General features: G+C 39.9%; 1 protein-coding gene across 2 annotated transcripts in view; it reads left to right on the forward strand.

The window, feature by feature from the left end:
• The window catches only part of lhfpl3 (LHFPL tetraspan subfamily member 3), a 56120-nt gene that overhangs the window by 37164 nt on the left and 5598 nt on the right, over positions 1-13358 (forward strand). The window contains exons 2-4 of one of the 2 annotated variants that reach the window (XR_014797307.1): positions 8208-8438; positions 10465-10524; positions 12246-12816. Coding sequence is in view for 1 of the 2 variants with exons in the window: in XM_084909528.1 (XP_084765654.1) it covers positions 8208-8438; positions 10465-10487 (254 nt within the window). In the remaining variant the exon portion in view is untranslated. The remainder of the gene's footprint in view (positions 1-8207; positions 8439-10464; positions 10525-12245; positions 12817-13358) is intronic. The other variant, XM_084909528.1, reaches the window with a different exon arrangement.

Genomic DNA, 13358 nt, shown 5'->3' on the forward strand with positions numbered 1-13358 from the left:
ATTCCACTTTACTTCAGTGGATTTCTGCATTGCTAGCACAGTAAAACATGAAATTACCATTGCAATGTGTATGAAAAAGCAAAATTAATCTGTCTGTGAATTCAATCTCTTTCATTCTGTCTTGACCAAACATGCGTAAAGTCTCCAGAGTGACCAGAGAGGTATGAGCGTAATCGAGCTCATCTCCTCTCCGTGGTGGAGAGTTGCTCTCAGGAGTCCAATGTGAAATTTAGCTCATTACTCCTCATCCCCTGCAGCAAGTGCTGCCATTCTGAATGAGGCCTTCAGTTAAGAACCTTGTTTGGAACATTTCTGAACAGCCGACATGCTTGATTTGTTTTATTATTATTTATTAAATTTTTTTCGTAAGTTGACCTCAAACATCAGGAGCCCTTAAAACCTGGATCCCTCAGCTGCTTTCTGCCAATATAAATGTCACAGTCAGCTTTTAGTCTGCGCCGTTTCAAAACATCACTCATTTGAAGACTCAAACTGAGCTGACACGAGTCCTCGGTGGAGGATTTCATAATATTTTTCATTATTCATGACAGCGATTGTGTGCAGGCAGCTACTTTCTCCTCTGCGGCTGAGATGAGGGGGCTTTATCAAACAGGAGATGAAGAAGCTGACCCTGTTGTTGCTGCATGTTTTTACTGTTTTAGCTACATGCCATCTGTAGGATTGTTGTAGCTGCGTGGCATGAAGATGAACGATTGCTCGCAGCCTTCTTTTTTAGACAGTTTTGGGGATAAAAGGAAAAAAAAAACAATGTTTGTCTGAGCGTTTCCACCTTCGGAGATAACAGCAGAAGACAGAAGTTACACATTATCTGAAGCTCAGATTCAGAACATGTTTGAAAGCAGGAAAAAACAGTATTTACTATTAAAGATGGCATCTAACAGGAAAGCAGTGCGATCAGTTAGTGAGGTAAAGAGGGACATACATTCTAATTCTTTAGTACCCTCGTGCAAAGACTGAACCGTGTGTATTTGGCTTTAGTTCAGATATATGTTGACTTTTGTGGCATCAAACCTCTGTCTACCAGAGGCTGGAGCCTGGAACAACACTGCATATCACCAGGCTTTCAGATGAGAGTCAGGAAGACAAACCCGGTGTCTCTTTGATCTCCTGTATTTGGCTCTGTGGGAGATTTAAGGCTTGCCGTTGAGATGGCGTGCGCTTCATCTTATTCTATTAATATTACAGCTGAAAGCCTACAGGAGCAGGTTGTTTACACAGGAGACTGTTCACTGTACCAAATCCTCTGATATAAATAAGAAGAAGTAATCACTAATGTAGTGGTGAGGACATGGTGAAACGTTTGAGTTTCAGCAACTATTTCCTAAAATGCTGTTTGTAGAAAGCTCTTTTGAGTTGAGAGGTGATTTTGGACATTTTGTTTGGGTCTCTTCAGCGATCGTGTTCTTGGTTTGATTTTTGTATTCAAGTTGTTTTTCACTTGAAAAAACAAAAGTGCTGTCACAGTCCTGTGTTCTTGTGTTTTCTTTGCTGAAGAACAATGAGTACAGATCCTATTAAAATTAAATAAATCCTATTTTATTTTGATTCCTCTGCTGGAGAGAGATCCTAAACTGTAACTTGTTTAGGATTACTGTGACCAGCACTGAAGCAAAGTGAAGTATAATGAACTTTAAACATACTTTGATTAATTAATATAGCTCATAATCTTGATTTAGAGAGCTTATATGAATGTATGCCAAACACTTCGACAAGAAGCAGATTTTATTTTATTTTAAATCTATTTATTAAGACAAAAAAGCCAAACCAAGCAAGTACAACGGAAAAAAAAATCACTGATAAAGTAACCATTACTTTGGTTTTACTTTCAAAAAACAAAAACCAAGAAACCCTAATTCACATGCACATAATCCTCATGCATAAATAAAAGCTAATAAAGTAATTTTATGAGTAATTTGAAAAACAAACAAACAAACAAGTCAATAAATATAGGATTGAGCAAAATGGGAGGATAGGGAATGAGATCACTGTAAATTTGTGTGTACAATTCAGCGTATTTTCCGCTAAATGAAATAATAAAGGAAGCACTTAACTACTTGTCCTTAGTATTTGGAGAATTAGTATTGACTATCCAACCATGCCTCCCCATGCAGATATCTTGTTGTATCATGGTGATTGCTTTTCCTCTGCCTTCCTTTCTCTGTGAATTACTGCCCCGCCTCAAATATCGCCTGTATTTGTGCCTAATGTTCTGCTTTATCATTTTTCTCTTTGCACAACCTTTTCCCCAACTTCACTTTAAGATGAATGAATGATGAGCTGATGTCTTTTTAGACGGAGCTTTTGCCATGGACTAGGGACTAGGACGTGAGGGGAGGAATCAAGGTTGCGCAAGAGGCAGAAGAGAGGAATCAGAGCAATAAAATGGTAATAAAGTGAGACATCCTTGCCTCTGAGCCTTCAGTTAAATGGTCAGATATACTGGCAGGAAATGTGTAGAAGTACTCTCTGCAGGGTGGCAGATTTCTGTCAGCATATAACTGTGGAGGGGTACAGCATTACTCAAATGTCTGGAAACCTGCAAGAGACAGATGAATGGCAAAACTGTTGCATCAAGATATTTTGACTTGCAGCCCCTAGCAGGGCTCAATCACCCAACATTATGTATCCTACAGCTTCCTCTCTTTTAAACTTCAGCTGTCAGCTGTTCAGCTGCCTTTTGCGTAACATTTTGGTGATGATCAGAATTTAAAGCCAACATGTATCTGTTTAAAATGAGTCCAAGATGTAAACCTGCAAAAGATCCCATTCAGCCCAGCAAAGGTAAAAACACCTCGGTAAAGGACACACCTGTGTATCCTCAATTGAGGCCAGCCTCCACTGTCCTCCAGAGGTATTGAGACAACCTTCAATGTGACACATTGAGATTGATGTTTGGGTTAAAGGGAGAAGGACATAGAAAAGCTGCAGGTGTTTCTCCTGTTTCTGTTTTGGAATTTGCTGGTTTTGTTACCCTCCTTTTGACTTTTGTGTACTATTTTGCTTTTTTGGCTAACCAATTAAAGCTTTTTTGTTCCCTCATTTTGTTTGTTCTTGCATCCTCTCTCCTGGATCATGACAAACACTGCTGGAAAAAGAAAAAAGGAAACACCAAGCTGCAGCTTTGAGCATGTCAAAATAAAAAAAATACTTAAAATATCTCCTTTTCACCCTCAGTAGAAAAAACATGAAATGTTTTCTTGTGAATTTCACTCTTTACACATTCGAATCTTTGTCTTTCTGTCTTTGTTTGGATGACGTGCTGAACTCTGTGTTGACACGATCACAAGCCGAGTGGGGAATATATTAGTGAATGCGATCGGACGCCAAATGAGTGGAAGCTCATTAGGAAAAAATGCCTAATGAATGCTTTATAACCACCCTGCAGAAAAAGACAGAACTCTGAAGTTCCTGTGTTTGTGCTGCGTCTAATACAGATAATATAAAGAAATGAATTGCCAACAAACACAACGCTGCTTTAATTCCCTGACACTGAGGAAATTGATCTCCAAACTCAGGAAGGCAGCGGGGGAAGTCAATACCCTCATTGCCTCCTGGGAATTGTAGGCATTACAAATGGATTAGAGTGCTTTTACATCAATACTGGTTATCATTACGGTAGCCTGTTGCTGTTATGAGGAGGAAGGCTGGTTGTGTAGTTCATCTCTGAATAACAAAGACTACACATGTCACTACTGTACCATCAACTTCTCATGTTCACTGCTTAGAGATGATGAAGGGAAAGGAGCAGGATTGAGAGGCACGAGTCTCTGACATTTCAAGAGATCATCCATCTTTTTAAGCTACTGCAAGCTCACATTAGTGTCCTAACTTGGTGCATACACTCACACAAGTTTAGGCATCTGCGTTTGTGAGAACAGTGAATGGTATAATGCTTTCACATTAGAAACAATATCCCTTACAAGACCCTGATGCTAGGATGAGAAAAGCATGCGGAAGCCATGTGCTGTCTTTTGTTTTGAAGCATCATCTTGTTTTTTCTTCCTCTTTTTATTTGTTGGATCACTTCTTAATTCTTCCTGCAGTTCAGCTGAAATAACGACAAAATCTGCAATCTGCACACCGTGACAAAAAGAAAGCAATTAAGGAAACAGTCTGTTAAAATCACAGGAAAACATGTGGAACTACTGGATGAGAAACGAAGATCTGAATCCATTTTTGCAAAACGCATACAGTCCTGTGCAAAAGTCTTGAGTCACCCATTATTTCTTTGTATTTTGTTTCCAAATATCCCAAAGAGCGATTGGCTGAAAAATTGGCATATCTCTGCATGGTGTTAAGTATGCCTTTAAAAAACTGAGGAAACTGGATAAGTGGAGAACAAAAGAAGAAGTGACATGCTTAAAAAACTGTCTACAGCAGATGAACATTATCTGAAAGTCGTGTCCTTGAGAAACAGGAAAAAATCCAGACACAGGCATCTGTCCTTTCAGCCAGTCATCTACTGATCACTGAAGCCTGAGCAGAAATGGTCTCAGTGGAAGGGTGGAAGAACCCAATATTAAGTAAGGGAAGAGAAATCAAAATGAAATCATTCAGTACCATCTAGAAAGCATCTGAAACAACAGCTTCATTTTTCAGCATGACAGTGATCCCAAACACACTTCCAGTGCAGTAAAACCACACCTGGATAGAAAAACACACAGTGGAACGCATCAGTCATGGACTGGCCTCCCCAGAGCCCGGACCTCAAAACAGTGTGGAGTCATCTTGACAGGATAAGAAAGAAAATTATAAACAAAATGTGTTTAGAATTTTACATTAAGGTTAACTGTGTGGTTTAAAGTAGCTTGTTATGTGCCCTGTAAAGGTGACCCAGTGCATAGGTTTATTAATTATAAAGTATTTTGCAGTGGTCTTTTAAATGTAAATTTAATGGATCTTACTGTGCAAGCACAGCTGCACATAAGTGACTCTGTGAATGTATTTTCTCTTCATTTTTATGTTGTTGTTGTTTGTTTTTCTGTTAATGAAATGCCAAAGTGAGCAACCAGTTAACCTTACAAGCCTGTGTTTGGACTGTAGGAGGAGAAGCCATGCAGTTACTGGGAGAACATGCAAAGTAAACACAGACAGGCCCCAAATGACCAGTATGGTTTTTTTAATCCAGAGCCTTCTTTTGTAAAATAATCAAATGCTTTGTTGCTAGTCCTTAACTCATTTTACTTTCTGTAGCATTTATTTCCCCCTTTGGACTCCTATAACTAAACATCATAAATCATAAATATATCTGCTCCTTCATATCATCCCCTGGGCATAGTTTCCTCTTTTTGATTTAGTTTGAAATGTTTCAATAAATATACACTGACAGGACTGTATCATCTCTGTCAGCCTGTCCCAATTCTTCACTGAAGCTTCATAATAAAATAAAATATTTATACCAAAGACCATCCACCCATCTTTTTTAACCTCTTATCTGATATAGGGAGCTTATCCCAGCAGTCATATGGCGATAGGCAGGACACACTCTGGACTAGTTACCACAGAGAGACACACAATCACACACTCTCACATCAGCACCAATTTACAGTCACCAATTAACCTAACATGCATGTTCCTGGACTTCATTAGTAAATCCCTGCAGGCACAAGGAGAACAAACCCGCTTCAACATGTTTTTGTGTGTTATGTTATACACATTTCCCTAAAGGGAGGGCTTCAGCATAAATTTGAAATAAAGTAATGTGGATTTGGGGTGTGCAGTGGATGTAGTTCATATCAAGAAGGTTCTGGGTGGCTGCCTGTGCCTGCATGGGCTCTCTCCAGCTTCCTCCCCCAGTGCAGAGACATGAATGTTAGGATAATTGGCGATTCTAAATTGGCAGTAGGTGTGGATTTGAGTGACAGCAGTTATCTGTGTCTTCCTATTATCCCTGTGATGGATAGATAGATATATAGATAGCCTGCCTCTTGCCAAATGTCAGCTGGGATAGACTTCAGCCCCCCCACAATGCTTGTTGGCTAGGCCGTTAGGAAAATTGATGGATGGACTAATGGGAATTCAATCAATATATTATTTAAGTCATTTAAATATATGGATACATTGGTAGAAAATATAGGAATGGATGACAAAAGTGCAAAATTGCAGACCACAGTTTCAATTAATCCTTTCTTTCAAAGTTCCGTTGTTAAAACTGGCTCACACTTAAAATTTTAGTGACGATCAGGGATATTTAAAGCCATAGATACGTCTGCCTTAGGCTGCTAAATTATAGGTAAAAATCAGTGGATTGCCCCTTTATCTTTAGCCCAGCAGTGTGCAAAATGCAGCCCAGCAAAGGTCAGATTCAACCCACATGACAGCTTTTTTTTAAAAGTTTTCTTTAATGATGAAAAACCCTACAACTCCCAGCCTAACTGCACAGGAATTAAAATTCATCAGTCATCATAAAAAAATCTACTCGTGAAGGTTTTGTGCCTTTCCGAAAAGGCCAAACTGTCTCTCCATGAGACACAAATGAGCATAAGCATGCACACACAAACCCTCCCAGATCCTCTGACTTAGCTTTTGGCAGCAGTGTCACAATTACTACAGACCTCACAGCCTCACCGTTGACTTCGCTGCCTCAACCGACTGTGAGAGCGAGTGTGAGAGTGAGTGCGAGCGTGCGATTGTGAAAACAACTCCAAGTGTTGTTAGAAGACTCTACTCTGTAACAGCTCACTGTGTCAACGTCAGCCGTGCAAGCAGACGGCTAATGAAGGCAGCCCGAGTCACCACATGGTGCCGTGTGACATGTGCTGGCATCTTCGTGCCTCCTTCACCAACTTTGTTTGGTGACTCTGCACTCCAGAGGATGCGTCTCCTTTTAAGAGGGAATAAATATTCATTGTGAATTCTTCTTCAGCTCAACAAACAGGAAGAAGAACAACATAAAAAGTCAACAAATGTAAATGTCATTGGCTTAAAAATTCTCATCTGTCAACCTGATGAGAGCTGATGGCTCTTGGAATGAAGCCTTTTTCAACAGCACATTGCTGTGGGATATATATATATATATATATATATGCCAAATTCTTGTAGGCAGTCCACTTTAATCCAAAATAAATGTGAGTTATCCTTTTTTAAATGCTGAGAACACCCATAAGACATGTTTGAGAACAATTGCCATAGCAAAATGCTTTCGCATTAAACGCTTTGTTAAAAAAAATAATAGCTGCTGGACTTAACTGTGTGTGACACAGAGACTTTAAGCTAAACTACAGGCTAGTGAGGTCATAGACAAAGTTGAAGTTGAATGTCCACCATAAACTGGCAGACTTAAGGCCCACACTGGCTGAGGAGAGGATGCGATACCAGAATGTAGCCACATTTCTGTCCTTGATGACTGCATTAAGATTGAATAAAGAATTCAATGGCAGACAATTACCTGTCCTTAAATATAGAAGAAAAGCAGAACTTTCTGGAATTCATTCTTACTCTGCCTGAGCAAATCATCCCTGGATCGCTTACAGATGAGGCTGCTCACCAGGTCATCTAAAACCTCCCATGTGACACCAATTCTGTCCTCTTGACACCAGCTCCTCATTAGGTTTAAGGTTTTTCACTCTCAGAGCTCTTCATGGTCAGATGCTTCCCTAAATTAGTAAATGCCTACATCCATACCTAACTACGGGGTGTATGAAGTGAGCTGATCGATGCTTCTTAGAGGTACTTCAGTCCAGGTTAACGACCAAAGAAGATCGTGTTTTTGAGATGTGGCCTCCAAGTTGTGGGATTTGTTTCCAGTTGTATTGTTGTATCTTATTTTATCCTGTAAGGCACTTTGTGACTGCCTCTTCCTTTCTGTGCAAAGTAGCTTTGTCAGCTATTTAGGTTACCTTTGAAAAAAAAAATGTCACAGTTAAGTACACCAGCCTGTAGATCCACCTTTAGCATCAATAACTGGAAGTGATCGTTTCTGTGTGACTTTATCAGTCTCTCACATTGTTAAAGAGGAATTTTGTTCCAATATGTTTTTTGGCTGTTTATTTTCTTCCTTAACAAAGGTGGTGGAGTTTAGCGAGTTTATGCAGCTTATTTACTATACCTAAAGGTTAAAATGTGCATAAAGCCCTACATCACCTCCCCAGACCACAGTGTACACTGAATAACATGTATTACTACACAGCAATGTGTAACACTGACATCTAATATCACTTGTCTATCACTGTGTCCTCCTGCTCCAGGTACGTGTCTGATTCTGGGCTGCATGATCTACCCAGATGGCTGGGACAGCGACGAGGTGAAAAGGATGTGTGGCGAACAGACGGATAAGTACACGCTAGGCGCCTGCTCGGTGCGCTGGGCCTACATCCTGGCCATCATGGGCATCCTGGATGCTCTCATCCTCTCCTTTCTGGCCTTCGTCTTAGGAAACCGCCAGGACAGTCTGATGTCTGAGGAGCTGCTAGGAGACAGTAAGAAGACACCTGCACACGCTTCCTCTTTGGGGCAGTTTTTATGGTGTTTTATGGTAATATTTCAAGAAATTAACTTTATCTGCACCTCACCAGGTGTGGTCAATTAGCAATTAAGCCTAGGCAACACCTGAAGTGTCTGCAAAGATGATAAGGGGTGCAGAGAGGTTTAACAATATAAATTATATATATACCTATGGTATGGTAGAATTTTTAAGACTGATATCGATGTGTATACCGATACCAAAACCAACATTCCAGTATGTCAGCCGATTACATTTTCTTTCAGACAAACAAAAACACAATCAAATTTCTCTAATATTTGCTATGTGTAGTTATTTATTTACTCATTTATGCTTTTTTCTGCATGAATCTGCACTTTGTGGTGTTTGTGTTTGTGCCCTTTCAAATAAATGATTCAAACAGGGAAGCTGCAGAGTGCCCTCTGGTGGATAAACTATGCAACATCAACACTCATAACATGGTTAAAGGGTGTTTCTCCTGTCTCTTTATTTTTTACATTTTCATATAAATGCAGAGGCCAATAAATTGACAAATCGGTAATATTGGCTGATAATATGAGCCTGCTGGTAATTCGGTTCAGACGAATCAGTCAATCACATCAAAACACTTGTTGTTAGGCACACTTATACAACCTGCTCAAAAATAAGCTGGAAAAGTTTTCCTGTGATTGAATATCTAAGCCCTGCAGAAAGTCGTTACCCGTTGTTCGTCAGATTTGTGTCGTCATTGCAAATGCAATTTCTAAGAATAAATAAATAAATATCTTTATTACTTTCCAAACCCATTTTATAGTAATTGAGGCAGTTGGGTATACAGCAAACAAATAACAGCTGCAGTGCAATTATACCTGAAATGAGATCCGGGCTGTTTTCAAAGCAAAATAAAAGAGGTGCTACTGAACTTATTAAAAAATCAATTTGACTGCTGGACTAAGAGAATAAGCAGCAGGTCCCACCAAGATTTTATTCCACTTCTGGCCTGGGGGATGTTTCATAAGTATTCAAAGTCTCAGGTGAAGTCAAAGCATTTTGTTTGTTTTGTCAAGCCTGGAGACATTAAACCTATGACTTTAGTCCTCACTTCTTTTGCTGTGTTTTTCTGCTTAACTGGCCTTTCTTCTCACATCAAAGACATCATGTTTCCCCACATCCCAGCAGCAGCTTTAAATAAAGAAAATGCCTTTTATTTGCTTGCATGATTTCACATGCACGAGCTCTTAATTTGCATACATTAGACGGGACGTTATACACCACCTGCTCGGCTGGTTTTGTTTGCTCCTGTTACCAGTGAGATTTTTCTTTCTTTGACTGGGCTCAATGACAACTACGCTCGGACCCAAAGAGGATGATTTAAAACCGCGAGGAGGCTGGAAGGAGGCAGGAATGCAGATGAAGGAGGACAGAGATGAAAAGCAATCGGAGATGGGCAGAAAGAGAAAGACGGGCAACTGAATGGAAGAATGCACCAATAGCAAGGGTTAATTGAAGCCTGGGGATGCTGGACAGAGTCATGAATTACTAATGGCTGTTTACACAGCTTGCTGCCAGCCTGTCTAAATGAATCACAGCCACCCTATCAGCCGGGACACAGTTGCCTGTTAGCTCATATAAGCAAAGTGACTGAGAGGAAGAAGCCATTATCAACCTAGAGACCAGAGAGTGAGGACAAGACAGAGGGAGAGGGATAATGAGGCGAGGAGGACAATGAAAGAGGGAGAGAGGCAAATGTTGAAGAAATATGATCCTCAAAGTGAAAATGGGGGATTCATCAAACAGCAGATGAAGTGTAAATGGGATGTTTTTCTTATCCTGTCACTCAGGAGGATAGATTGTGACACCTGTCCAAGTTTGAAACCTGTGGAAATCAGAGGAGGGGGAGGTGGGCTAATTGTATGATGTTTGATTCTGTAGGGGCAGGAATGTTATGCAATACTGCCGCCTGCTGGTTATGAAAACTTCTTCATACTTTCCACTCACATCCCTTTCTTCTTCCACCCCCACAGAGAGCAGTAATAACGCCATATAACGTCTGCTGATGCCATTGCAGCAACACACACACACAGGTAAGTGTGTCATTGTAGAGCACAAGAACAATCTCTAATCATTCAAATAAAAATAATAATGTCTTTCCTCATTACAAAAACATTTTATCCCACCCTTTTTTCCCCTTCTTAAGCCCACTAAAACCTAAAAGCCTATTTCACTGATTGAGGTGAAATAAAGGTTTTCGTGGCAATTAAAGTGAGACTATAAACTTTAAAGCATTCTGCCTCTCTTACAAATCAATACCTGAATTCCTGAGTAATAAAATGAGTCAATAAAACTTGGGGTTTTTTGAGCCTGTACTGGCTAATGTTAGAAAGCTGTCTAGAAACAGCAGATGTGTTGCTGTATTACTCAGTTAATTTACTGACTTCATTTTCTGACTGTGGTCCCTCTCGCCTCATGAGTCAGTTCGCCAATTGACTGTGCCTTTAAACTTTAAAGACACCTCAATCTCCTCGATCGGCCGCTTTAAAGTTTAAAGCAGCTGAAAGTTTAAAGCAGTTGATTGAAGTGCAAACAGTGGCCGCAGCTCATGAAAGGTAGCAGTCTTACTTTTTAAGCTACAACCACCACCACCGTTGCCACAAGCAATAAGAAATGATAATCTATTAATAATAAAGCAATAATATATTTTTGACAGTCTGTCACGTTATGTTCAAACTCTCGCATTACCCCCCTCTGCAACCCCTACTTGCCTTACAGTAATAGTGTGAGAGCGTTTGGTGTTTTTGGTGTTTAACTGCTGATTGTCTAAGGTGTGGATAACGGCATGCCTGATGCTGGCTTCTCATATGTAGTAATTTGAAATATAGTACACTGAAAAAAGAGAGGCGAGTTTTATGTTTTTGTTTTAAATCCATTGCTCAGTATCTAATTTTAATCTCTTAGAACACCCAAACAGATTATCTGAGTAGTTTTCGGTTCTGGTTTATTGGTTTTAGTCAGTGATGGGATTGGTAATTTGCTTAACGAGCACAAATGAACTCACTTGTACAACTCAGAACTGATTCAGTGTGCCAGTGGTGTCCCAGGCCAGTGGTGTCAGAGCACTAAAAGAACAGTGTACACGACTCTGTCACCGGCTCTTGCTGAAGCCTTGTACATCCATGAGAGCACCATCTCTGAGCTGACTGTGCTTGGTGGAAATATGATTGGATAGAGATGCAGAGATGAGGCACTTCAAACTGTACTTCTGCCATTCTTGTGGCAAAACCTTACCCATGACTGTGCCCACACCACAGCGCCAGATCATGGAAGGTCTTTCTGGATCAGGAGCATGCCCAGACACTTACCTGACCTGTATTTAGTCCCGATATGTCTCCTGCTGGGGCAGCACAGTGAGACAGTTAGCTTTGTTTCCTCACATAGAGAAAGTCCTTGGTTTGAATCTACTGGTCAATTGGGGCCATACCCATGGGTACTCTAGCTTCCTTACAGAGTTCAAAGATAGGCATTGGTTAGGTTAAGAGTGCCCCAGCTGGCACTCTTAATTGAATAAGATGATGGGGCGTATACCTCTCATATATCCATTCAGAAATGTGCAGTATTGTGAGCTACCCTTCACTTCTTTAGGTTCTACACCAACTAATTGAATAATGTGCAGACATGCATGGAAACTGAGTATATAAGGCAAAAGTGGAGTTTGTACAACTCTAATGAGATTGAAAGTCAATATTTGGTGTTACTGCCTTTTTTCTTCAACACAGCCTGAAGCCATGCTTTCTTGTAATTTATGCAGGGTATGCATATGGAGCTTGGAAAGAAAACAACTGGACTTCTTCAAGTTTAGTGAACACCTTTCACCTCTCATCCAAGAAGCTTCTTCAGTTCAGAACTGAAGAAGCTTCTTCATTCTTTATAAGTCAATGCTGAGTGTTTCAACCAACAACAAAAAGACTTTCCACTGAAAATGGTCAGGTACAATCACTGGACTGAAGACCTTCAGAAAGCTTGGAGAACTATTGCTCAGAACCACTTTTTAAAAAATTACAACAATTTTGAGGCAACTCAAGACTTTGTACAGGACTGTATATTATAGTGTTTATCTATAAAAATCTTAAAAAATCAACTTTTTTTTGACTCATAAAATAACATTTCTAAAAACGCTGGTGTCTGTCTCCATTTTATGTTGCAGCATATGAGCCAAATGTTAACATTAAATCCAGGACACCAGAGTTTGCCAACCTCAGGCATGCTGTTATCCACCCCTTGTCAGGTGCAGACAATCAGCAATTAAACTCAGGCAACACTCTCAGACTGCAGGCGAGCACGGGTGCTTTTTATCATACCACTATACGGCCACACTAACTGTGAGTTAAGCCACATTTAGTAATCTAAGTCAATAGAGAAACGATGAGAAATGATGCGTGTTTTAACAATGTCACGTCAGCTTCTATTTAAACCAAAATGTGAAGCATGCATAAAATCTGTAAAATAGAGATGAAAGAAAACAGTTGAAAATAATCAGTCTGTCTGTTCTTTCGTATAAGAATAAGTCTTGTAATAAGTTTATGAAGCTCTTTAAAGCTTAGTATGTAACATTGGGCATTTATCTGAGTATCTTTATGTGTGCATACAGTCTAAACTGCATATTATGCATTTATATAAAGATAAAAAATAACATACAGATTATAGTTTGTTGCAATTTCTGAGGTATTTTTTGACCCCCCCAAAATAATCTAATCTAAGTATGAAGGGTCTAAATAAATACTGCAAAATGAGTCCTTAAAATATTCAAAGGCCAAAGAGGAGGCATCCTTGTCAGATGCCCGAACCACCTCAGCTTTCGATGTGGAGGAGCAGCGGCTCTACTCTGAGCCCCTCCCGGATGGCCGAACTTCTCACCCTATCT

The sequence above is a fragment of the Perissodus microlepis genome, chromosome 17 (genome assembly GCF_051167445.1).
Source record: "Perissodus microlepis isolate ML-2025 ecotype Zambia chromosome 17, ASM5116744v1, whole genome shotgun sequence".
NCBI lineage: Eukaryota > Metazoa > Chordata > Actinopteri > Cichliformes > Cichlidae > Perissodus > Perissodus microlepis.